Below are 26230 nucleotides of genomic sequence, written 5' to 3' on the forward strand. Positions count from 1 at the left end.
GAGTACTGTGGCAATAGACTCACATGATAACGCTGTGACTCAAAGCAGTTCTTAATCACTAAATAAGAGTACCACAAAGAGATAAACTGGCATCAGATGAAGTTCTTGAACCATGAAAAGTGTTCGGGAATAATGGGAAATGGTCGTGCGGTAGCGTTCTCGCTTCCCGCGCCTGGGTTCCCGGGTTCGATTCCCGGCGGGGTCAGGGATTTTCCCTGCCTCGTGATGACTGGGTGTTGTGTGCTGTCCTTAGGTTAGTTAGGTTTAAGTAGTTCTAAGTTCTAGGGGACTGATGGCCATAGATGTTAAGTCCCATAGTGCTCAGAGCCATTTGAATAATGGGAAAAAATACTCACCTTCCTTGTCGGTTCTTAAACGATTGTCTGCGACTTCAGAATCAGATCCTGCAAATGGAATTGGTGGATACCTTAGTTAAATAACTGAACACAGTTAATACAAAATTGTTATTCATAATTCTACCCGAACTTACACGATCTGAAAAAAGAACAAATATTTCACCTGTATTGGAGGCCGGGTCACTGAGGCTGGTATCTGTGACTATCGTCACAAAAATGCAGATGAACCACCAAACGCTTCTGCCGCACATAATGCCAGGAAGAAGTTATCAGGCCAGGTAAACAACTTCTTCCTCGAAATACCTTCAAAAAATTTATACCCTGCAGAACAACCTGTGACAAATATAGTTACAAGTAATTTTTAGTCAGCAAGATTTAATGTAAATTAGCTAGTGTAGATTAATATTTCACACTATTAATGATTCAGTTTCTTACAAGATATACATCACATTGTTCTGCCCAATAGACACTGCCTAATTCAGCTAAGCAATATCTGAAACTGTTTAAGACACTAATTCTTGCTTACGCCAAATTAATTGTGGAAAAGTGTTGTCTAAATGACACATAGTCTTTTCTCATAGCCATATGAGTTGCTGTCATATTGATATCAACTTGGGTTTATTTTTATATTTTTCAAGTGGAACTGTTGTATGTGACATTACGAGCTGATGATTCGCCGAAAGGGAGCGAGGGATGGGGGTGTGCTTGCTTGTAACAGCGGCATTTTTCTGTACTTATGCTACTACAAATAATTGTTATAGTATTCAGATGCATTTAACTATTTGTTTTATAGTCGCCAACAGAGATGCTGTTACTAATGATATCTCCAGAAATATTCTCTGTTTCAGTGTCTAATTACGTTGGGAAGCGATTGGTTTGGTGATGTGTCCATCTGGGCACATCTACATGCCATCGTGTGCATATTTGTACTTAATACATATCGAGTCTCGAAGACTAGAATTTCTTGTCACCAAGTCCAATCACACGAATTGTGTAAAAACAGCACTAAACTACGGCGGCTAAAGTGACTGCAGAGCTCAATAGCCATATTCGACACCCCGTATCTATCGATACTGTCCACTGAGAACTCCATAAAGCGAATATTCGTGGACGAGCTGCTATACCGAAACCATTAGTGGCGACAACCAACGCAAAGAAGCGTAAAACATGGTGCCGGGAGCGTAAATCGTGGACGGCTGATCAGTGGAAACACGTCATGTGGTCCGACGAGTCAGCGTTCTCTTTATTTCCAGCATCGGGAGGGGTTTACGCCAAATGAAGCCCAGAATCCTGATTGCTTCATTCCAGCGGTTAAGCATGGAGGTGGAAGTGTGATGGTGTGGGCAGCCATATCACAGTATTTTGCTGGTCCCATCATTACTCTCAAAAGCCGTGTTACAGCCAAAGATTATGTGAACATTTTACGTGATGACGTGCATCCCATGATCCAAACAGTGATGCCGTATTTCAGGACGATAACGCACCCATTCACACAGCCAGGACAGTACAGTCGTGGTATGAGGAGCATGCAGCTGAACTGCAGCGTCTTCCCTGGCCAGCACAGTCCCCGAACTTGAACATTATCGAACTCTTGTGGGCGGTAATGATGGCCAGACTCCGGAGCAGATTTGCGCCTCCCTCGTCACTACAGGAGTTAAGAGAGGTACTGATCGAAGAGTGGCATAGCATTGCACTGGACACTATACAATCATTATATGCCGGTATTCCAAGAATAATCATAGCTGTATTACGGGCAAATTGGGGTCCAACCACTTACTAATAAATCATTCCCAAGTATGTACAGGTGTTCACATGCCTATCCCCTGTATGTAATACACATAAAACATGCAAATTTGGGTGGATTCGGACAAGTAGGTTTTGAGAAAAGTCCGACGTTAGTATGGACAGCCAAAGGAAATTCGGCCAGACCGGGTCGCGTTAAGTTACGCTTTGAGCAGCAGTAGCGTGCTTAAGTGGCGTAACTGACTCGTACCGATGCAGGATGCATCAGAATAGCTGTAGTGCTGCGGCTCGTGTGGGAAAGTCGAGAAAAAGAGAAAAGAAAATAGGTTTTTTTTCTTTGGTTTCCTGGATTCGCAGCCATCAGGTGTGGGTGACACAGAGAACGAGGGACTGTCAAGGTGAGTGGGGTGACAGACGCAGCATACGGCGCACTGACGGAAGGAAAGCGCAGGGACTCACCAGCCACGGCCACTCCGTCCCACGTCGCACCAGCCGCTGCAGTGGCGGCCGCTGGCGGGTCCCGCCTTTTATCCGCGGCCGGCCTCTCGGACGCACCGCCGCCCCCCGGCTGGACCTTCCGCAGCCTCCCCTCTGCCCCGGGCCCCCGCCCACCGACAACCATATCTTCCCCACATGTCCGACGTCACGCGCAGTGGCCGCGCGGGATTAGCCGAGCGGTCTGGGGCGCTGCAATCATGGACTGTACGGCTGGTCCCGGCGGAGGTTCGAGTCCTCCCGCGGGCATGGGTGTGTGTGTTTGTCCTTAGGATAATTTATTTTAAGCAGTGTGTAAGCTTAGGGACTGATGCTCCAAATAGCTCTGAGCCAGTGTGCGATTTGTGCTTTTATCAGTGTGGGGGGGGGGGGAGTCTTAGGGGGTTAGTACAATTATACAGGGTGTCCCAGCTATCTTGTCCACCCAAAATATCTCTGGAACAATAACAGCTATTGGAAAACGACTTTCACCGGTATCAATGTAGGGCTGGGGCCCATGAATGTACATATTTGGAAACACTCTAAAACGAAAGAATATGTGTTTTTTATCACAAACTTATGTTTTTTTAAATGGACCTTCTATATTTTTTTCTTAAGCAATCCATAGCATGACAAAGCACATACACAATGGCGTTGATTGCATCGCAATATTCCCATTACATCCCGAGATATTAAGACCCGAAGTTGACGCTTGAAACAGCCGACATGCGCTGCTAGCGCACGTCCTGAGGCTCAGGCGTGAACCCCATGCTGCCCGTAATCGCAGCAGACCGTATTATTCGTTTCGCACCTCTTGATAAGTATGGAGGTGTGATTACGCATGTCAATCACATCGCGATTACGGGCAGCATGGGGTTCACGCCTGAGCCTCAGGACGTGCGCTAGCAGCGCATGTCGGGTGTTTCAAGCGTCAACTTCGCGTCTCAATATCTCGGGATGTAATGGGAATATTGCGATGCAATCGACGCCATTGTGTATGTGCTTTGTCATGCTATGGATTGCTGAAGAAAAAATATAGGAGGTCCATTTAAAAAAAAACATAAGTTTGTGATAAAAAACACATATGCTTTCGTTTTAGAATGTTTCCAAATATGTACATTCATGGGCCCCAGCCCTACATTGATACCGGTGAAAGTCGTTTTCCAATAGCTGTTATTGTTCCAGAGATATTTTGGGTGGACAAGATAGCTGGGACACCCTGTATATGTTACTAGCTTTGACCGTGGCGTTACCCATGGTTAAACAGTTATTTATAAATAGATGTTAATGCCGAAACTCACTATTCACGCGTATGCACCATCAGAAAAGCCATCCCTTGTTATATCTTTAAAAGTACATTATAGGTGAAGCTTATTTCCAAAATCATCTACATACAGGTATACGAGAGGAATTCAAAAAGCAAAGGCACATTTGTGAAAAGCTGTACTTATTCTGATGATAGAAAACTGAAACATGCGTTATTTTTCTACCTAACATCCCTGGACTTCAATGCAGTTTTCCCGACGTTTTACGAGTTTTTTTATTTCATCAGAAAATACGTTCATCGGTTGCATCTATAACCAATTTTGCACCGCAGCAAAGACGTCTTCATCACTTTCAAATCTCCTTCCCTGTAGTGCTTCCGTGAAGGGTCCAAACATGTGAAAATCGCTTGGAGCCAGGTCTGGACTGTATGGTGGATGTTCCAGCACCTCGATACTCAACTCCTTTATTGCGTCGGCTGTCCGTTTGGCAGAATGTGGGCGAGCGTTATCTTGCTGCAGGATGACACCTCTTCACAGTTTTCCACGACGTTTGGATCTGATTGCAGGTTTTAGTTTCGTACGCAACACATCACATCCACCATACAATACAGACCTGGCTTAGAAAGTCTCGTTTACGCTGGGGCGACGTCTTGCAAAATTGTGGCATGCTACGGAAATGAGGCGTGCGTCGTCTTGTCATTTAGTTCTAAATGTTTTGAAATGCTTACCTACTACATAACACTTTTTCAAAATTAATAAACGAACATATTAATAGTATTAATAGTAAGACTATATTAAAAACTTTCAGTGTTCGGCTCCACAAATTTAAATTATATGTAAAGTTTTACTCCAGTGCGTGGGAAATAAACATCCCAGGTTGGGATGCATAAACTAAAACCAGAGGAGGGGATGGTCTGATGCAGAGGGGGGGAAATGCCCCCATCCCCCCCTGCAAATCGCACACTGCTCTGAGCACTATGGGACTTAACTTCTGTCATCAGTCCTCTAGAACTTAGAACTACTTAAACCTAACTAACCTAAGGACATCACACACATCCATTCCCGAGGCAGGATTCGAACCTGCGACCGTGGCGGTCGCGCGGTTCCAGACTGTAGCGACTAGAACCGCTCGGCCACATCGGCCGGCTAGGGCCTGATGACCTTCGCAGTTAAGTCCCATAAGATTTCACACACATTTGAACATTTTGAACACGCGGAATGTCTCACAACACGGACACTTTCCTTTCTCTTCCTTGAACTCCCACAACCGCAGTCTGGTTCCTGTAAAATTTGTAAATAACCTTTCACTATTCATATTTTATCTCTTCTACCTTCAAAACTCAAAGAGTGCATGTCAATTAGCATCGTCAAAATATTTGTGTAAGCCTACACCTCGGTGACGAAAGCCACCAGACACCTCCTCGTATCGTGTCGCACCACCTTCTGCCTGGCGTGGTGCGGCACGGACTCAGCGAGTCGTTGGAAGCCCCTGTAGCAGTCCATAACTGCGAAAGTTTCGCCAGCGCAACGTTTTGTGTACGAACTGACCTCTCGATTCCATCCCATCAATGTACGATAGGTGGCCAAATCATTAGCTCTAACTGTCCTCAATGTTTATTATTTTTATTTATTTACACGTCCACTTCCATAGGACCAAATTGAGGAGCAAATCTCCAAGTTTCATGGGACGTGTTAGTACACGAAATTACATTATAAAAGTAATAACAGAAAAAATAAAATGTTTATGAGGCCAAATAAGGTCAAGTCATAAGTTTAAGTAAACGCAGTCAACAATATAAGCTTAATTTATCAAGGAAGTCCCCCACAGGCTCAAATGGTTCAAATGGCTCTGAGCACTACGGGACTTAACATCTGAGGTCATCAGTCCCCTAGAACTGAAAACTACTTAAATCTAAGTAACTTAATGACGTCACACACATCCCTGCCAGAGGCAGGATTCTAACCTGCGACCGTAGCAGTCGCGCGGATCCGGACTGAAGCGCCTAGAACCGCTCGGCCACCGCGGCTGGCGAAGTCCTCGTCAGAATAGAAGGAGTGACCCATGAGGAAACTCTTCAGTTTCGATTTGAAAGCGCGTGCATTACTGCTAAGACTTTTGAATTCTTACGGCAGATCACTGGAAATGGATGCCGCAGTATACTGCACAAGTCTCTGCACAAGAGTTAAGGAAGTGCGAGCCAAATGGAGATTGGATTTCTGCTTAGTATTAACTGGCTGAAAGCTCCTAATTCTTGTGAATAAGCTGATACTGTTAACAAGAAATGACAGTAAAAAATACATATATTGTATAATATATAAGAATAAATCTGATCTAAACAAATACAATGGCGATTATTGGTCAGAGGCCGTAGCACATGTACACTGGTGTTGCGCTCTTTGGAAGTAGGTCCTACTTACGTATTAGATATATTATTACTAAGTTACGTTAAATGAAACTTAAAGATATTCAAATGCAGTAACAGACATCAACGTTTTTCTTGATCGCGCTTTGGCTACGTTACTTTTATTTCAAAAATCGTGTACAGTCGCCGGCCTTTGTGGCCGAGCGGTTCTAGGCGCTTCAGTCCGGAACCACGCTGCTGCTACGGTCAAATGGTTCAAATGGCTCTGAGCACTATGGGACTTAACATCTTTGGTCATCAGTCTCCTAGAACTTAGAACTACTTAAACCTAACTAACATAAGGACATCACACAACACCCAGTCATCACGAGGCAGAGAAAATCCCTGACCCCGCCGGGAATCGAACCCGGGCGTGGGAAGCGAGAACGCTACCGCACGACCACGAGCTGCGCACGCTGCTACGGTCGCAGGTTCGAATCCTGCCTCGGGCATGGTTGTGTGTGATGGCCTTTGGTTAGTTAGGTTTAAGTAGTTCTAAGTTCTAGGGGACTGATGACCTTAGATGTTAAGTCCCATAGTGCTTAGAGCCATCTGATACATTTTTTTCGTGTACAGTCACAGCCTCTGCAGCGTTGTGCTCTGCTTGTCGCGCTGTTTACGCGCAGTATGGAAATGGCTGAGGCATCTCTCTGTTCCGTAGTGAAACACGCGTGTGGAAAACCGTTAAAAAGTGCCGAGAAATAGGCTGTTCTTAAGGTTTGTCATAAATTTACAGAGATAATCAGCTTTGAAGTTTTCCCAGCGAGTGTGTGTAATACAGTTGATACGTTTACCAATAATGTAAGTGTAGCGCATGGAATGTTATCCAAGTACAGTTTAAGGTTCGTTGGTTCGAATCTCACCAGTTACATTTTTTTTCTCGTTCAATTTGAAATACCCACATCTCGTAATTATAAAACACATCATCATTTTTTTATGAATAATGCACATCTTCTTGTTTCTAATAACATATTGGACGTGAAATTCCTGTTTCCATTTCAAATACAAATTCTTAACTATCGATGTTTTATGAAATACTGTTCATAAAAGTTGCTTAAATTACGAAAACATAACAATTTTTAAGGCAAAAATGGAAAATCAAAAATCCTACGTCCATCGTTTTATACCACAGAGGTAGATAAGCATCGTAGAAACATGAAAAAAGAATCATTTTCACAGCATCGGACACATCATACAAATGCTGCATTTTTACGTTTGCTGCTGTACCATTCCAATATAAACCCAACAGAATTGATCTGGAGCCAAGTTGCGGGATTTGGCCCGAGAAGTTAACAAGACTGTTAAGCCGCCAGACGTACTGGAACTAATGCACGAAGCTTTTTCACACGTCACTGCCGAACGCTGCGGGATATAGAACGGCTCGTCATAAAAGAGGAGGAGAAAATGCGGCGCCTGGGTGGCTTCGTGAATTCTGTTGCTGATAGGCTGGTTATCAACGTAGCAGGTGACAGCTCCATATTTGAAATGTATTTCTCGGATTCGGATAAGGAAGGAGCTAAGAGATTACCAGACGACTGACTGTAATTAATAACTTTAGTGGCAACATTATTCAACAGTACGGTGAAATCCCTGCAGTATGCTCTTGCATCACTCTTGTTTGTAATTATAATGTTACGTCTGGTGAGAACGAGTGCATTTTATGCTTTCCGTGCTGGAGTTCTCCGAATATTATTTCATTCTCTTTAAAAATTAAATGACGTTCGGAAGCTATATTGTTTCTTTGCTCGTCGCTTGTTACGTCTGAACTGCAACTGCTCACATCATTGCAGGTTAGTTGGACCGCTGGCTGGACAGTGCTGTCCAAGTGTAATGCGTCGGTGAAGCTGTTGTCCCGCATTATCGCACAGTCTATGTGCGTGTAGCACAGCATAAAACCTATCCTCATGATTGTACTGGTCACAGTTTGGCGTCCGCTCCACGTGAAACGAAATGCAATGACAATCAAGCAAACGCGGAAGAATACAAGGAGTAATGCTTACATTATGTTTCCAGAATGATATTTTCACTCTGCAGCGGAGTGTACACTGATATGAAACTTCCTGGCAGATTAAAACTGTGTGCCGGACCGAGACTCGAACTCGGGACCTTTGCCTTTCGCCAGCAAGTGCTCTAGCAACTGAGCTACCGAAGCACGGCTCACGACCCGTCCTCACACCTTTACTTCTGCCAGTACCTCATCTCCTAAGAGGTCCCGAGTTCGAGTCTCCGTCCGGGACACAGTTTTAATGTTCCGGGAAATTTCATTTGTTTTCTTGTTTGATCGTATTACTCTTCACCAGCTGTCTCGGCTAATCATTGCGTACATTAGACTTGATTTTGTAATAACAGAAGTAAAATCTCGTGATGGCCGTATGCATGAACTTACATCACTTCGGGATGCGGAAGATTCTACAGGAAATGTCGGCTTCCACTTGTTCTATTCTCATGCATTATCTCTTTGTGGTCTAGCGGAAATCATTGCGCAGTGCGAAATCAAAGCTAAGATACTGAGCCGACTACTTCCGTGAATTTGTCTGTCTGCTAAAAGTAAGAGTCCGCTTGAGGTTCAGAGATAAATTCCTCCAGTTTCTAACACGCCAGTAAACCGGAACCAAGCATAAACATTTCTGCGAAAGATCTCGCAAATGCCTGTCCTGTTCAGATCATTTCCTTCTCGAGAACAGCCTGATGTGAGGAATGTAATCTAGCATTATGGACCGAATTCACCCCAAATGGCTCATTGGAAAAATTTTTGGAAAACTGGTAAGTTCCTATGGGACGAAACTGCTAAGGTGACCGGTCCCTAGGCTTACACACTACTTAATCTAACTTAAACTAACGCCGAGGACAAAACACAGAACCTCCGACACGGGGGAGCCGCCCGAACCGTGGCAAGGCGCCCAAGACCACGTGGCTGGCTGGTTGGTAGATAGGTTGATAACGCTGTGTTTAGCTTGATGTTTGTAAGCTACCCCTTAGTTTCAAGTCAAATTTTATTTCCTTATATTTTGCAGTTTTACCAGTTCGTATCGCGTCTGCAGATTTCATGCAGCATTCAGTGAGCAAAGCAGTACTGTAGAATACACTCGGTTGGGAGTATAGTTTCAGTACCCACGATGGTGAAGGAACCGGCGGACCGGCTGTCGTTGCCAGTTGACTATGGTTTGAAGTGCTGCGGCTAGATACGAGGACGCCAGTTACGTCAGCAGAGAGATAAGAAAGAACAGTAATTCTGCCTCGAAGCAGTTCATATTCTTTAGTGCACGTTTGCTGACGAAAGTCGCTTTTTCCAAGGCCATTAATAGAAGCCTGTAAGCCATAAGTACTTTCTTACAACAATACTACAACGGCAAAAATCAATTATCTTAACAAATAGACTGAAGCGTCAAAGAAACTGGTGTAGGCATGCGTATTCAAACACAGAGATATGTAAACGGGCAGACTACGGCGCTGCGGTCCGCAATGCCTACATATAACAAGTGTCTGGCGCATTTGTCAGATCGGTTACTGCTGCTACAATGGCACATTAACAAGATTTAAGTGGGTTTGAACGTGGTATTACAGTCGGCGCGCGAGCGGTAGGGCACAGCATCTTCAAGGTAGCGATGAAGTCCAGATTTTCCCGTACGACCATTTCGCGAGTCGGCTTAAGACAGTAAGATCAGTTGAATGGTATGAGTGAAACGCAGGAAATGGTGTCGGGACATAGTTTTCTCGGACGAAGTACGATCATTTTGACGTGAATTATCTGCCACATTTGGTGTGACCAAAGAATTATGATAAAGGGCGTATTTACGGTTTACCACTATGGTACACGACACTGTACCGAATAAATGGCAAATCTGATGACCACTTAACCTACGTGCAACACGTCCCCATTTGTAACATTATTTTTAAAACATCCCACCTGGCGTTTGTGAGGCGCTAAAGGCAGGCCTTATATTTGTAGACATTTGTCTGATTACCTTATTCTTTTTACTGAGGCTCAAGCTCCTGCTTGCTCTGAACTATTTGATTTAACGTTTGTACTTAAATTGTTCCCATATGCTCAGTCCATATATTCACCTCGATCTTTTTATTAAAATGTTAGTTACGGCTACCAATTCAGTGATTAATTCATTTCTTGTATCAAATTTGGTGGCGACCCAGAAAAATTTTGTGGCATACAAGTAGACTGGAGAGCTCCACATTGGCTACCTTCCCGCAGTTACTGTTTGCAAATCACTTTCTAGATAACCATTCACCCGTTAATAACCATTTATTAGTTCACCACAAATCAAATTTTGTCAGCGTGCTACTCTTTAGAATGTATGAAGTGCTGCGATGTGTTCGTAAGTAGTTTCAAGGCATCTGTCGATAACTTTATTGATTTTATACTGAACTTTGTGTATGCCGTAAATGATACTCAGCCAGGACCCAGACAACGAAGCCAAAATCCATACAGTTAGCGAGTCCCAGAAAAGCCCTAATGTCACTTAGTGGCAGTTTTCAGCAATTAAGTAAACAAAACAGGAAGGATTGAGACGTAGCCAGTTGCTGGTACTAGAGACTGAAATTGTGCGAAATGTCAGGAAAATGGTCACGTCGCCGTCTTTACGCCTTGCAGATGTGGACGACGCACCCGTTCTTTCTAGGATACCGTGCATTGAAGGCAATATACACTATGTCATCAAAAGTATCCTGACACATGGCTGAAAATGACAAGTTCGTGGTGCCGTCCATCGGTAATGCTGGAATTCAGTATGGTGTTGGGCCATCCTTAGCCTTGATGACAGTTTCCACTCACGCACGCATACGTTAAATCAGGTTCTGGAGGGTTTCTTGGGGAATGGCAGCCCATTCTTCACGGAGTGTTGCACTGAGGAAGAGGTATCGATGTCGGTCAGTGAGGCCTGGCACGAAGTCGGAGTACCAAAACATCCCAAACGTGTTTTATAGGGTTCACGCCAGTGCTCTGTGCAGGCCAGTCCATTACGGGGATGTTACTGTCGTGTAGCCACTCTGCCGCCGGCCGTGCACTATGAACAGGTGTTCGATCTTGTTGAAAGATGCAGTCGCCATCCCATAATTGCTCTTCAACACTGGGAAGCGAGAAGTTGCTTAAATCATCAATGTAGGCCAGTGCTGTGATAGTGCCACGCAAAACCACATGGGTTCAAGCCCCATCAATGAAAAACACGGCCACACCGTAACACGACCGCCTCCGAATTTTACTGTTCGCTCTACACATGCTGGCAGATGACGTTCACTGGGCATTCGCCATACCCACACCCTGCCATCGTATCGCCACATGGTATAACGTGATCCGTCAGTCCACACAACGTTTTTCCACTGTTTAATCGTCCAATGTTTACGCTTCTTACACCAAGCGAGGCGTCGTTTGGCATTTACCGGCGCGATGTGTGGCTTATGAACAGCCGCTTGACCATGAAGTCCAAGTTTTCTCCCCTATCGCCTAACTGTCATAGTACTTGCAGTGGATCCTGATACAAATTCCTATGTGATGGTCTGGACAGATGTCTGCCTATCGCACATTGCGACCGACTTCAACTGTCGGCGGTGTCTGTCAGTCAACAGACGAGGTCGGCCTGTACGCTTTTGTGCTGTGCGTGTCCCTTCAAGTTACCACTTCACTGTCACCAGTTGACCTAGGGGTGTTTAGGAGTGTGGAAATATCGCGTACAGACGTTGACACAAGTGACACCCAATCACCTGGCACGTTCGAAGTCGGAGAGTTCCGCGGAGCGCCCCATTCTGCTCTCTCACGATGTCTAATGACTACTGAGGTCGCTGATATGGAGTACGTGGCAGTAGGTGGCAGCACAATGCACCTAATATGAAAGAGGTATGTTTTTGGGGGTGTCTGGATACTTTTGATCACATGGTGTAGTATTTTTCATCGCCGTGTTCTTTCTGTGTTGGCCCACACTGTAGCCTCAGTATGTCGCAACAGTGACGCGGCTGTCCTCCCACGCCTCGCGGCTGCTCCCGCCCACAGCCGGGCTGTCGCAAGAGGGAAGCGGAGGACGGCGCAGGCAGGCTGCTATCTGCCGGCCGCCGGCAGCCTCTGGCCACAGCGGAGATACGACGCCAGCACTCGCGGCCGCGCTTCCGCCGTAAACACGCACTCACACAGAAGCGCGTGGGGCAGCTGCACAAGGTCAGATACCGCGAATACGACTTGAGAGGTGAGAATACGCGATACTGGTATACCAGCTTCTCAATAAAGGCGCCCCTCCTAGTACCACTGGGTTCAATGTGACCCCATAAGCACATTTGAAATATACAGGGTGATTCAAAAAGAATACCACAACTTTAGGAATTTAAAACTCTGCAAGGACAAAAGGCAGAGCTAAGCACTATCTGTCGGCGAATTAAGGGAGCTATAAAGTTTCATTTAGTTGTACATTTGACTAGGCGTCAGCGTCAGTTGATGCTAAGATGGCGACAGCTCAACAGAAAGCTTTTTGTGTTATTGAGTACGGCAGAAGTGAATCGACGACAGTTGTTCAGCGTGCATTTCGAACCAAGTGTGGTGTTAAACCTCCTGATAGGCGGTGTATTAAACGTTGGTATAAACAGTTTACAGAGAATGGGTGTTTGTGCAAAGGGAAAAGTTCTGGACGGCCGAGAACGAGTGATGAAAATGTAGCACGCATCCAGCAAGCATTTGTTCGTAGCCCAGGAAAATCGACTCGCAGAGCTAGCAGAGAGCTGCAAATTCCACAATCAACTGTATGGAGAGTCCTACGAAAAAGGTTAGTTATGAAACCTTATCGGCCGCCAGGCAGCCCGTGACAGAGCACTTCATCACTGGCCTCCAAGAAGCCCTGATCTTACCCCCTGCGATTTTTTCTTATGGGGGTATGTTAAGGATATGGTGTTTTGGCCACTTCTCCCAGCCACCATTGATGATTTGAAACGAGAAATAACAGCAGCTATCCAAACTGTTACGCCTGGCATGCTACAGAGAGTGTGGAACGAGTTGTAGTATCGAGTTGATATTGCTCGAGTGTATGGAGGGGTCCATATTGAACATCTCTGAACTTGTTTTTGAGTGAAAAAAAACCTTTTTAAATACTCTTTGTAATGATGTATAACAGAAGGTTATATTATGTTTCTTTCATTAAATACACATTTTTAAAGTTGTGGTATTCTTTTTGTATCACCCTGTATATATCTCCTTTGTTTTCAAAATGATTATTCTCAAAATTTACATCTACAACATATTAAATTTTAATCATGGGCTATGCACTGAGTACCACTGGGGTCAGCATGACCTCAATCTAAATTTTGTTTTGTTTTCTGAATGCAACATTATGAAGACAGAATGACAAATGTTACGTTGAACAGATGTTATTCGAAACACCTGCAACAATGAAACTAACATTTCCCACTTATTATTTAGACCCATTGTTGCCGTTTCGTGCCTCATCCATTGTTGTGTATTGCCTCACTTCTTGCTAGTGTTTTGGCGCAGCGTGTGCAAGAACTACATCATGACTAGAAAACTTTTGAGTAGTGCTGAAGTACAAGCAATTTTGAATGAAGAAGAGTAATTAGGGGATATACCATCTGATGCCGATGAAGAGATTGATGCTATTTTTTCTGGAGGTAGTCAGTCAACTGAAGATTCTGATGAAGCTGTTTGAGATTTGCAAACTGTACTCTCTGAAGTTGTTGACCTCTCTAATCAGAATGTTTTCAAGTAACTATATATACTCTACCATATGTTTGCAAAAGCCTTAATGATAGTACTAATAATAATAATTTGTAAGTACCTATGTATATGCCGAAGGTTAAATAATGAACTGCGAAGAGAAACAGAGCAGGCTAGGAGAAAATGGCTAAAAGAGGAATGTGATGAAATTGAAGAACTGGACAGGAAAGGAAGATATGACTTACTATACAAAAAAGTAAAGACTATGACATGGGAACCAAACAGAACAGCAAGTGCTACTATGGAAATTTTGAGTAAAGACAAAGAGGTAGTGTACAAAGATCGGGACGATGTCCTGCAGAGATGGGAAGAATATCTAAAACAGCTATATGACACAATTAGCAAAACCAGAAACTATGGAACTTGAATCACACAACAGTATAAGTGATGACGAGAAAGGACCAACCATCATAATCGAAGAAGTAAACTCTGCCATAGCTGCAATGAAAAATGGCAAAGCGGTAGGTACAGATCCGATACCGGGAGAAATATTAAAATGCCTGAACCAAGATGGGATAAGAGAAATATTGAGATTATGTAATAAAATATATGACAGTGGTGAATGGCCTGAGGACTTTCTGACAACAGTAATGATTCCATTACCGAAAAAACACAAGGAACCAAGAAATGCAGCGAGCACAGGACTATTAGCCTCATTTCACATGCAGCCAAAGTGATATTAAGAATGATTAATAAACGACTTCCAAAAGTAATGGAGGAGAATCTTGGCGAGGAGCAGTTTGGCTTTAGACGGAATACGGGCACCAGTGATGCAATAAAGGTCCTATGAATCTTGGGAGAAAGGTTTATTGAAAAAGGAATAGATCTATATATGTGCTTCATCGATCTAGAAAAGGCATTTGACAATGTGGTTTGGGACAAGCTGGCGACTATAATGAGGGAAAATAGAGTGGACTGGAAAACCAGAAGACTTGTAAACTCATTATATCTTAATCAAAAAGTTTCAATTAAAGTGAGAGGAGAAAGTACAAACTGGATCGGACTAGGAAAAGAAGTAAAAAAAAGGATGCTGTCTGTCACCTACACTTTTCAACCTCCACTTGGAAAACATGGTTGACCAGTGCTCATTGGATGAGAAAGGCGTCGAAATTGTAGGAAGAAGAGTAGGGTGTTTGAGGTTTGCTGATGACATGATCCTTCTAGCCACAGGGGAAAAAGAATTACAGGATTTGGTGGACACCATTGAAACTAACGGAAAAAAATATGTAATGAAAATTAACACAAATAAAAGTATTGGCACTAGGAGGAAATAAGGAAATAAAAATTATGCTGAATGGAGAAATACTAGAATAGGTGCAAAATTTTAAGTATCTTGGAAGCAGGATAGACACTGACTGGAAGTGCACCACAGAAATTAAAACAAGGATAGCAATGGCAAAAGAGGCGTTTTATAAGAAAAGAAGAATTTTCTGCAGCGGTCTGGACAGAGAACTCAGATAGAGGCTCATAAAATGTCTTGTATGGAGTGTTCTTCTATGTGGCGTTGAAACTTGGACTATGAGGAAGAAAGACAGAGAAAGGCTGGAGGCTTTTGAGATGTGGACATGGCGGAGGATGGAAAGAATAAGTTGGATGGACAGAGTAAAAAATGAAGAGGTACTGAGAAGATTGGGAGGGAAAAGACAGTTACTAGATGTAATAAAGAGAAGAAAAAGAAATTGGATTGGGCATATATTAAGAAAGAAGTTTCAGAAGGTTATGTAGAACGGAAAAGGAAGCGAGGAAGGAAGAGATTCCAGATACTGGATGACATGATGGACGGTACAACATACAGCAGCCTTAAGAAGGAAGCAATGGATCGCAGAAATTGGAGAGGCAAAGGACCTGCTAATATAGCAGATAACTGATGATGATGATGACGTATGTAAAATAAGACAGCTCCAGGTCCCACAAGCCATACTGTAAGGAACGTAAATACAATGCAGTAAACATTTGACCAACAAAGAAGGTAACATTCCTTTCGGCAACAAACGGACACATCTTGATAGTCAAGGATTAGAATGCTTTCTTGGCCTGATTATTCTTGCAGGAGTGTACAAAGGTCACAATGAGGGCATAGCGAATTTATGAAACGAAGAGCATGGTCGACCTGTTTTCAATAGTTCTATGGCTAGGAACCGCTTTAATGAAATATCATCAGTTTGATGATGCTCAGCACCGGCGACAGAATCATAGCCCTGATAAATTGGCTCCTGTAAGGGATTTATTTGAACAGGGGGTAAGCACATTATATGATATATACGAACCACATGAGAATATTACAGCTGATGAAGAACTGGTAACTTTTAGAGGGAGGTGTTCATTTCAGCAGTACAGCCCCTCAAAACCAGGACAGTATGGTATAAAGATATGGGCAGCATGTGACAGCAGTAATTGTTATGTCACACACCTGCAGGTGTACACAGGAAAGGGCGAAACCTAGAGAAATCAATCAGGGCAAAAGAGTAGTGTTAGAATTGACAGGACATCTATCTGGGAGTAGTGGAAATATCACAACAGATAATTTATTTACAAGTTTGGAGTTGACGAAGGAACTAGAATGAGAACAAATAACTCTGCTAGGAACGCTAAGAAAAAGTCGTCGTGATGTACCTGCGGAATTTATCGAAGGAAGGGGAAGAACTGCAGCTTCATGTCTCTTCGGATTCCAGGAATCAGCTACAATAGTCAACTATTGCCCAAAAAAGAGTAAGATAGTGACATTGCTAATTACTATGCATTTCAGAGAGGAAATAGTTGAAGGCGAAGCAGCAAAACCTGTTATAATCCTAGACTATAATGCAACTAAATCAGGTGTAGACACAATGGACAAGTTAGTTAGTCAGGACCTGCACCACAAAACGTATAACGAGAAGATGCCCATGTTATTTTTTATAATATTTTGGATATTAGTGTCCTAAATGCTTTCATAATTTGACTGGATTTAAATCCTGACTGGAATAAAAAAAACTACAAAAGAAGAGAATTTCTTCTGGAACTGCGAACAAGTCTAGCACAGAAAAAGAGAAGTCGTCGCAGCAAAGCCTCCTCCCACAGCAGAAGTACATACGGGGACAAGACGTGGGCAGTGCTCTCTGTGCGAACGTTCAGTGGACAGAAAACATTTAGAAACGTACAGAAGATGCTTTCTTTTCCTTTTCAGAGATTCTTTGTATTAAATGTAAAGAGTTGCTTTGTTTTAAATGAAAGCATGTATAAGATCAAGGTTCAAATGGCTCTGAGCACTATGGGACTTAAGCTCTGTGGTCATCAGTCCCCTAGAACTTAGAACTACTTAAACCTAACTAACCTAAGGACATCACACACATCCATGCCCGAGGCAGGATTCGAACCGCGACCGTAGCAGTCACGCGGTTCCAGACTGAAGAGCCTATAACCGCACGGCCATAAGATCAAGGATTAAGACAAGATCTGTAAGTGCTTGTATACATAGTTTACCTAGTTTCAGTGAGTAATGGGTGCTTTTATGTCAGTCCATTAAAATAAATAAAATACTGCCGATATATCCCGCGTTAATTACTTGGGGTCATATCGACCCCAGCGGCACTCAGTGCAACAAAAAAATTCTGGTACTGTAGTAGGAGAGCTAATACTGGCTGGGGAAGGGGGAGGAGACAGGATGGAGACGTGCCTTCTATGGACTAGTTAGGTGACTCGACCTAAACAAACCAAACTCGTATCCGAGGCCGACAAATGGTCAGATGTTTCGGTTCAGGACCACACCATGCAACGGATATTGACTTAGAAGCAAGTGCACTCAGAACCATTTGTCAAAAACTCTCAAAACTACTCCGTTATTTCTCCGTCCCCCCTCCCCTCCCCGCCAACGCAGGTGTTGCTGTTGTTGTCGTCGTTATAGTGGTCTTTTGTACGAAGAGTGGTTTGACACAGCTCTACAATGTGCGACCCTCTTCATCTCCGAAAAACTACTGCAACCTACGTCCTGCTGACTGTATTCGTGTGTTAGCCCCTCTGTAACATTCGCCACTCACGTTTCCATCCAGTACTGCACTCTGTCCATCACAAGCATAAACCTAATGCAAACATTACACCATGTATTCTTCCGCGTTTCCTTGATTCCCATTGGATTTCGTTTCATATGAAGCGGAAGCCAAGCTGTTTTCAGTGCAGTCAATTACGATGATGTGGATACGTTTTATGCTGTGTTACACGCATATACACTCAGCTGTAATGCTGGACACCAGCTCTACCGCCACATTTAACTTGGACAGCACTGGCCAGCCAGCGGTCCAACTAACCTGCAATGGAGTGAGCAGTTGCAGTTCAGACGTGAAAAGAGACGGGCGGGAAACACTATACCTTCGAATGTCATTTAATTTTTAAAGAGAATGAAATAATATTGCCGGCCGTTGTGGCCGAGCGGTCTAGGCGCTTCAGTCCGGAACCGCGCTGCTGCTACGGTCGCAGGTTCGAATCCTGCCTCGGGCATGGATGTGTGTGATGTCCTTAGATTAGTTAGGTTTAAGTAGTTCTAAGTCTAGGGGACTGATGACCTCACATGTTAAGTCCCATAGTGCTCAGGCCCATTTTTAAAAAAACTAATATTCGAGAAAACTACAGCGTGGTTCTTAGGTGACCAGTCGGAAAGCATGTAACGAAAGTTTCTAACTAAGGCACAGTGCAATTTTTCTCGACGAGCTGTGTGCAATGCAAAAGCATACTTCAGGGATTTCACCGTATTGCTGAATACTGGAGCCACTGGTGATATTAATTAGTCAGTCGTTTGGTAATCGCTTAGCTCCTTTCTTATGCGAATCCGAGAAATGCATTTCAGTTCTGGAAGTGTCATCTGCTACGTTGACAACAGAATCCACGAAGCCACCGACGCCCTGCATTTTCTCCTCTTCTTTTATTACGTGCCGTTCTATATTCCGCTAACGTCCGGCGGTAGCATCCGAAGAAGGTGCGTGCGTCAGTTCCAGTACGTCTGGCGGCTTAAAATGGTGTTATTTCTCGCGACAAATTCCGGAACGTGGCTCCAGATAAGTTCTATTGGGTTCGTATTGTAATGATACAGTGGCAAATGTAAAAATGCAACATTCGTATGGTGTGCTCGATGCTGTTAAAGTGATTGTGTTTCTACGACACTTACCACTCTGGTTCGTGTGAGGCTACGTCTATGGTATAAAACAACGGACACAGTCTAAATAAGGAGTGTTTTATTTTTCAGTTTTGTCCTAAAAATTAAAGTTACGTTTCTCTTAATTTAAAGCAATCGTTATTAACAATCTTTCATGAAATATCATAAATTAAGAATTTATATTTGAAATGAAAACACGAATTTTGCGTGCAATATACACTGCTGGCCACCGTAAATGCAACACCCTGAAGGAAGCATCCGAATCAAGTGAAATTTACACCATGAGTTTGCAGCGATGAGATATGCAACTGATTAGAATTTCAGCACAGACGCACATCACGCGCGCCTGTGGCGCCACATCATTGCGCCATTTAAGGCTTGGCGATTTCGACGAGTGTACGTTCGGCACGTGTGTTTACCTTGTGGTTGTTTCACAAGACGATCAGTTATGCCTCGTAGACAACAGCGAACATCGTTTGATCAAGTATCCGAGTTCGACAGAGGAAGGATAGTGGCTTACCGAGATTGTGGATTATCATACAGAGAAATCGCTAGTCGTGTTGGACGAAACCAAACAACTGTAATGCGGGTATGTGACCGTTGGATGCAGGAGGGTACGACGGACCGACGTGGTCGATCGCATTCACCTCGGTGCACCACTGCACCTGCTGATAGGCAAATTGTGCGCATGGCAGTGACGGATCGCTCAGTGACATCCCGATCCATAGCACAGCACATTGCGTCTGTAACGCATCATCCAGTGTCTGCGCGTACCATTCGATGCCGTTTACAGCATAGTGGTCTGTCCGCAAGACGTCCATTGCTTCGTCTACCATTGACGCAGAACCACAGACGTCTCCGTCGCCAATGGTGTGATGACAGACGGATGTGGACGGCAGAATTGAATGACGTTGTCTTTACTGACGAGGCACGCTTCTGTCTGCAGCACCACGATGGTCGGATTCGTGTGTGGAGACACCGTGGAGAGAGGATGCTGGACAGCTCCATTATGCACCGCCACACTGGTTTTGCACCGGGTATTATGGTATGGGGCGGTATTGGATATTACTCTCGCACGCCTCTAGTACGCATTGCCGGTACTTTAAATAGCCGGCGCTACATATCCGAGGTGCTGGAGCCAGTTGTCCTTCCTTACCTTCAGGGCTCGGCCACAGCCATATTTCAACAGGATAATGCGCGACCACACGTGGCCCGCATTGTCCAAAGGTTCTTCGTCTATAACCAGATTGAATTGCTTCCCTGGCCGGCTCGCTCTCCGGATCTTTCGCCGATAGAAAACATGTGGTCCATGGTTGCTCAATGAGTGATCCAGATTACATCCCCAGCTGCCACACCAGATGATCTTTGGCAACGTGTGGAAGCTGCTTGGGCTGCTGTACCCCAGGAACACATCCAACGTCTCTTTGACTCAATGCCGAGACGTGTGGCAGCGGTGATCTCCAACAATGGCAGCTACTCTGGCTACTGATTCTGGCAGGAACCACATGTCACAGACGTCTGTTGACGTAATCATTTGATACTTGGTCAACATGTTATCTACAAAATAAATTTTGTTGTGCTACCTCTTGTCTTTCTTGGTGTTGCATTTACGGTGGCCAGCAGTGTACATTAGAATATCTTAAAGTTTCATTTAACGTAACTTAGTAATAAGATACGTGAAACATAAGTAGGACCTACTTCCAAGTGTGTAACAACACCAGTGTACCCTGCGCTTCGGCTTCTGACCAGTCATCGTGTTTGTGTTTGTTTACACCAGGTTTATTCTTATGATGAAAGGAGTATAAATTGGCTATCCTTTGACGTCTCAGACTATGTTTTATCAATCGATCTCTTCTTTTAGACAAGTTATACCACAAATTTCTTTTCTCCCCATTTTACTCAGTATTTCCTAATGCGTTATGTTACCTATCCACCTAATCTTCAGCATCCATTTCTACCGACATATTTCAGAAGTCCCTAATCCCTTCTTGTCTGAAACGCTCATCGTCCACGTTTCGCTTCCACGCAGGACCCCACATCAGACAAGTATCTTCAGAAGAGACTTCCTGACATCTGTATTTGATGGTAAAAAATCTTCACACTCACTATTCTCGCCATTGCCCTCGCCGCCAGTTTTGTAAAGGCCTCGTCGCTACTGCTGTGGAGGCCAAGTTGCTACGGATGTGAAGCCATGCTGTGTTTGTGAGTTCGTGAAACGGCATTTGGTGCAGTACACCGCTAAGACAATTTTCTCCCCACGGTCAGGTAACAGGATAGATATCACACAAACGAGTTGAAATGTTTACCTATCTTTGTGACTAGTTGAATCAACAACACTGCATATAATACATCACAAAAACGACCCTCAATGCCTAAGTACAAATAATCGCAGCTAAACTTCACAGAACATGTTGTTGTTGTTGTTGTCTTCAGTCCTGAGACTGGTTTGATGCAGCTCTCCATGCTACTCTATCCTGTGCAAGCTCCTTCATCTCCCAGTACCTACTGCAACCTACATCCTTCTGAATCTGCTTAGTGTATTCATCTCTTGGTCTCCCTCTACGATTTTTACCCTCCATGCTGCCTTCCAATACTAAATTGGTGATCCCATGATGCCTCAGAACATGTCCTACCAACCCATCTCCTCTTCTAGTCAAGATGTGCCACACACTCCTCTTCTCCCCAATCCTATTCAATACCTCCTCATTAGTTATGTGATCTACCCACCTAATCTTCAGCATCCTTCTGTAGCACCACATTTCGAAAGCTTCTATTCTCTTCTTGCCCAAACTATTTATCGTCCATGTTTCACTTCCATACATGGATACACTCCATACAAATACTTTCAGAAACGACTTTCTGACACTTAAATCTATACTCGATGTTAACAAGTTTCTCTTCTTCAGAAACGCTTTCCTAGCCATTGCCAGTCTACATTTTATATCCTCTCTACTTCGACCATCATCAGTTATTTTGCTCCCCAAATAGCAAAACTCCTTTACCACTTTAAGTGTTTCATTTCCGAACCTAATTCCCTCATCATCACCCAACTTAATTCGAATACATTCCATTATCCTCGTTTTTCTTTTGTTGATGTTCATCTTATATCCTCCTTTCAAGACACTGTCCATTCCGTTCAACTGGTCTTCCAAGTCCTTTGCTGTCTCTGACAGAATTACAATGTCATCGGCAAACCTCAACGTTTTTATTTCTTCTCCATGGATTTTAATACCTACTCCTAACTTTTCTTTTGTTTCCTTTACTGCTTGCTCAATATACAGATTGAATAACATCGGGGATAGGCTACAACCCTGTCTCACTCCCTTCCCAACCGCTGCTTCCCTTTCATGCCCCTCGACTCTTATAAGTGCCATCTGGTTTCTGTACAAATTGTAAATAGCCTTTCGCTCCCTGTATTTTACCCCCGCCATCTTTACAATTTTAAAGTGAGTATTCCAGTCAACATTGTCGAAAGCTTTCTCTAAGTCTACAAATGCCAGAAACGTAGGTTTGCCTTTCCTTAATCTATTTTCTAAGATAAGTCGTAGGGTCAGTATTGCCTCACGTGTTCCAACATTTCTGTGGAATCCAAACTGATCTTCCCCGAGGTCCGCTTCTACCAGTTTTTCCATTCGTCTGTAAAGAATTCGCGTTAATATTTTGCAGCTGTGACTTATTAAACTGATAGTTCGGTAATTTTCACATCTGTCAACACCTGCTTTCTTTGGTATTGGAATTATTATATTCTTCTTGAAGTCTGAGGGTATTTCGGCTATCTCATACATCTTGCTCACCAGATGGTAGAGTTTTGTCAGGACTGGCTCTCCCAAGGCCGTCAGTAGTTCTAATGGAATGTTGTCTACTCCCGGGACCTTGTTTCAACTCAGGTCTTTCAGCGCTCTGTCAAACTCTTCACTCAGTATCATATCTCCCATTTCATCTTCATCTACATCCTCTTCCATTTCCATATTATTGTCCTCAAGTACATCGTCCTTGTATAGACCCTCTATATACTCCTTTCACCTTTCTGCTTTCCCCTTCTTTGCTTAGAATTGGGTTTCCATCTGAGCTCTTGATATTCATACAAGTGGTTCTCTTTTCTCACAGTACATACCAGATGCAATTTACAAAAACTGTCTGTTCACTTCTAAGAGTTCACTAAAGGATGTTCCCTGTCTAAGTCAGCCCTGGATGATGATCTATAACTGAGTGGGCGAGAGCTGCTCTTCTATCTTCCGAGTAGGCTTGTGTCCGAAGTCGTCCTGTCATTAGCGGACTGTACTACGCCGGCAATTGGGCAAGGGGAAGTCGATATCTTCATCCTCAGCGCCGCCCGTGGGGATGGTGAAACTTGCGCAAGCGGCGAGTCTCTATGGCACTGGTATCAGCTCGTACCTTTGTTCCTGTGGTGCCTTCATCCTTTCTGTGTCTTCTTCCTGCCCAAACAGCAAAACTTATATGTTCCATCTTGTAGCTCGATCCCTAATCTAATACCCTCAGCATCACCTGATTTAATTCGGCGACATTCCATTACGCTTACTTTGCCTTTGTTGGTGTTCATCTTATCCTCTTCTTACAAGACGCTATCGATTCGTTTAATTGCCCACAGTCCTTCGCTGCGTATGACAGAATTACAGTGTCATTGGCAAACATCAATGTTTTCATTTCTTCTACCTGTACATCACTTTCTTCTCCGAATCTGTCTTTTTATTACTTTGCTGCTTGCTTGATGTAAAGATTGCATAACATCGGAGTTACGCTACAACCGTAACTCACTCTCTTCTGAAACACTGTTTCAATTTATAAATTTTAAATGATAGAGCGCAGCAATCAGTCGTCCTTTTTCTTGCAGGTTTTATTACGCAAATCCAGATTTCGGCTAGTGCATAGACATTATCAATGCACTATGTTTTAATCTCGAGTCATGTTAGTTCCCTGTTGTTCGAGCGTCAGTCACAGTTCTTAGAACACTACTGTATAAAGAAGGTAGGCTGTGTGACACACGCGAATGATGTCAGACACAGATAACCTGCCCCATTAGCTAAGCAACCAACGCAAAGTCTTCCGGAACGACGGCTGTAGCGTCCATCAAATAAATGAAGTGATTTCAAGCAGGACTCGAATAAGACAACCGACGAGGAGCTGGAACAGAAACTTGCTTTATTGCCGTTCTGTCGCTCCATGTCGGGCAAAATAAGCCAGCAGCTGGAACGACACGAGTTGAAATCGATCTTCAGGCCTCCGACAAAAATCTGTCAGATACTGAGACCAGTCGAAGATGCAGCGAATCTCAGAACACCTGGTGTCTCCAAGATACCTTGCGAGAGTGGCCAGTCCTACATCGGACAAATAGTACGCACAGTGTAACAACAAAGGAAGGAGCACGAGAGGTTTTATCACCTAGGCTACGCGGGGAAATCTGTTAGCTAAGCATACTTTAGAAAACGGACACCAGATAAAATTTGTTGAAACGTCGGTCGTAGCTCGCACTAACGACTTCTGCTATTGTGTCATTAAGGAAGCCAACCATTGAAATAAAATTACTGGTAGCGCCCTAAATAGAGACGGCTGAAGTGGGCGCATCGAATGTCGAGTGAACGTATGCCCGTATATCGCCATGCTGTGAGCACCAGTGACGTCACAGCTGGCACCAGTGACGTCACAGCAGCAGTCGAGTGGCAGTCATACCACTCGACATTGGCCAAATATTGGTTAGCCGAAAGTTTGTGTAACTTGACGCGGCTGGAAACCCGAGAACACGTTTACCCACAGAAATTCTATTCGTATGTAAAGTATGTCACTGGCAAGACACCATCAGTACCCTCAATGCGCGATGATGATGGTAATTTTACCGATGACATTGCTACCAAAGTTTTCCTACATAACTTCACAAAAGAAGAAAAACAAGTATTCCACTATCATAATCGAGAACAGCAGCAAACATGAGTAACTTAATGGTAGATTTCATCGGTGTAGCGAAGCAGCTTAATTCAAGTAATAAAGGCAATTATTTTGGTCCAAACTGCATACCAGTAAGCGTCCATTCAGAGTATGCCGATACACTGAAACGCCAAAGAAACTGGTATAGGCATGCATATTGAAATACAGAGATATGTAAACAGGCAGAATACGGCACTGCAGTCGGCAACGTCTATATAAGACAACAAGCGTCTGGTGCAGTCGTTACATCAGTTACTGCTGCTATAATGCCAGGTTATCAAGATTTGAACATGGTGTTATAGTCGGCGCACGAGCGATGGGACACATAATCTCCGAGGTAGTGATGAAGTGGGGATTTTCCCATACAACCATTTTACGAATGTACTGTGAATATAAGAGTCGGGTAAAACATCAAATTTCCGTCATGGCTGCGGCCGGAAAAAGATCCTGCAAGAACGGGACCAACGACGACTGAAGGGAATCGTTCCACATGACAGAAGTGAAGCCCTTCACAAAACGCTGAAGATTTCAATTCTGGGCCCTCAAGAAGTGTCAGCATGCGAACCATTCAACGAAACATCATTGATATGGGCTTTCGGGTCTGAAGGCCCACTCGTGTACGCATGATGACTGCACGACACAAAGCTTTACGCCTCGCCTGGGCCCATCAACACTGACACTGGACTGTTGATGACTGAAAACGTGTTGCCTGGTCGGACGAGCCTCGTTTCAAATTGTATCGAACGGATGGGCGTTTACGGGTATGAAGACAACCTGATGAATCCATGGGCCCTGCATGTCAGCAGGGGCTGTTGAAGCTGGTGGAGGCTCTGTAATGGTGTAGGGCGTGTGCAGTTGGAGTGATACGGGACCCATAATACATCTAGACACGACTCTGACAGGTGACACATATGTAAGCGACGTGCCTGATCAGCTGCCACCATTCATGTCCATTGTGAATTTCGACGAACTTGGGAAATTCCAGCAGGACAATATGACACACCACACATCCAGAATTGCTGCAGAATGGATCGAGGAATACGCTTCTGGGTTTAAACACTTCCACTGGACAACAAACTCTCCAGACTTGAACATTATTGACCATATCTGGAATGCCTTGCAACGTGCTGTCTGGAAGAGATCTTCACCCGCTTGTATTCTTACGGATTTATGAACAGCCCTGCAGGATTCATGGTGTCAATTCCCTG

The 26230-nt window shown here is 43.9% G+C and overlaps 1 protein-coding gene across 3 annotated transcripts in view; it reads right to left on the reverse strand.

Moving 5' to 3' along the window:
- Window positions 1-26230, reverse strand: part of LOC126108485 (ankyrin-3-like) — a 512755-nt gene that overhangs the window by 18599 nt on the left and 467926 nt on the right. Inside the window, exons 1-3 of one of the 3 annotated variants that reach the window (XM_049913742.1) lie at window positions 2559-2594; window positions 520-689; window positions 357-404 (exon numbers count right to left, since the gene is read on the reverse strand). The exons of 1 other annotated variant lie outside the window; for it this stretch is intronic. In XM_049913742.1, the coding sequence (XP_049769699.1) occupies window positions 357-404; window positions 520-607 (136 nt within the window). In that variant the 5' untranslated portion in view covers window positions 608-689; window positions 2559-2594. Of the gene's footprint in view, window positions 1-356; window positions 405-519; window positions 690-2558; window positions 2595-26230 lie in introns of those variants that run through there. One more of the 3 variants, XM_049913743.1, reaches the window with a different exon arrangement.

Source organism: Schistocerca cancellata, chromosome 11 (assembly GCF_023864275.1).
Source record: "Schistocerca cancellata isolate TAMUIC-IGC-003103 chromosome 11, iqSchCanc2.1, whole genome shotgun sequence".
Classification (NCBI taxonomy): domain Eukaryota; kingdom Metazoa; phylum Arthropoda; class Insecta; order Orthoptera; family Acrididae; genus Schistocerca; species Schistocerca cancellata.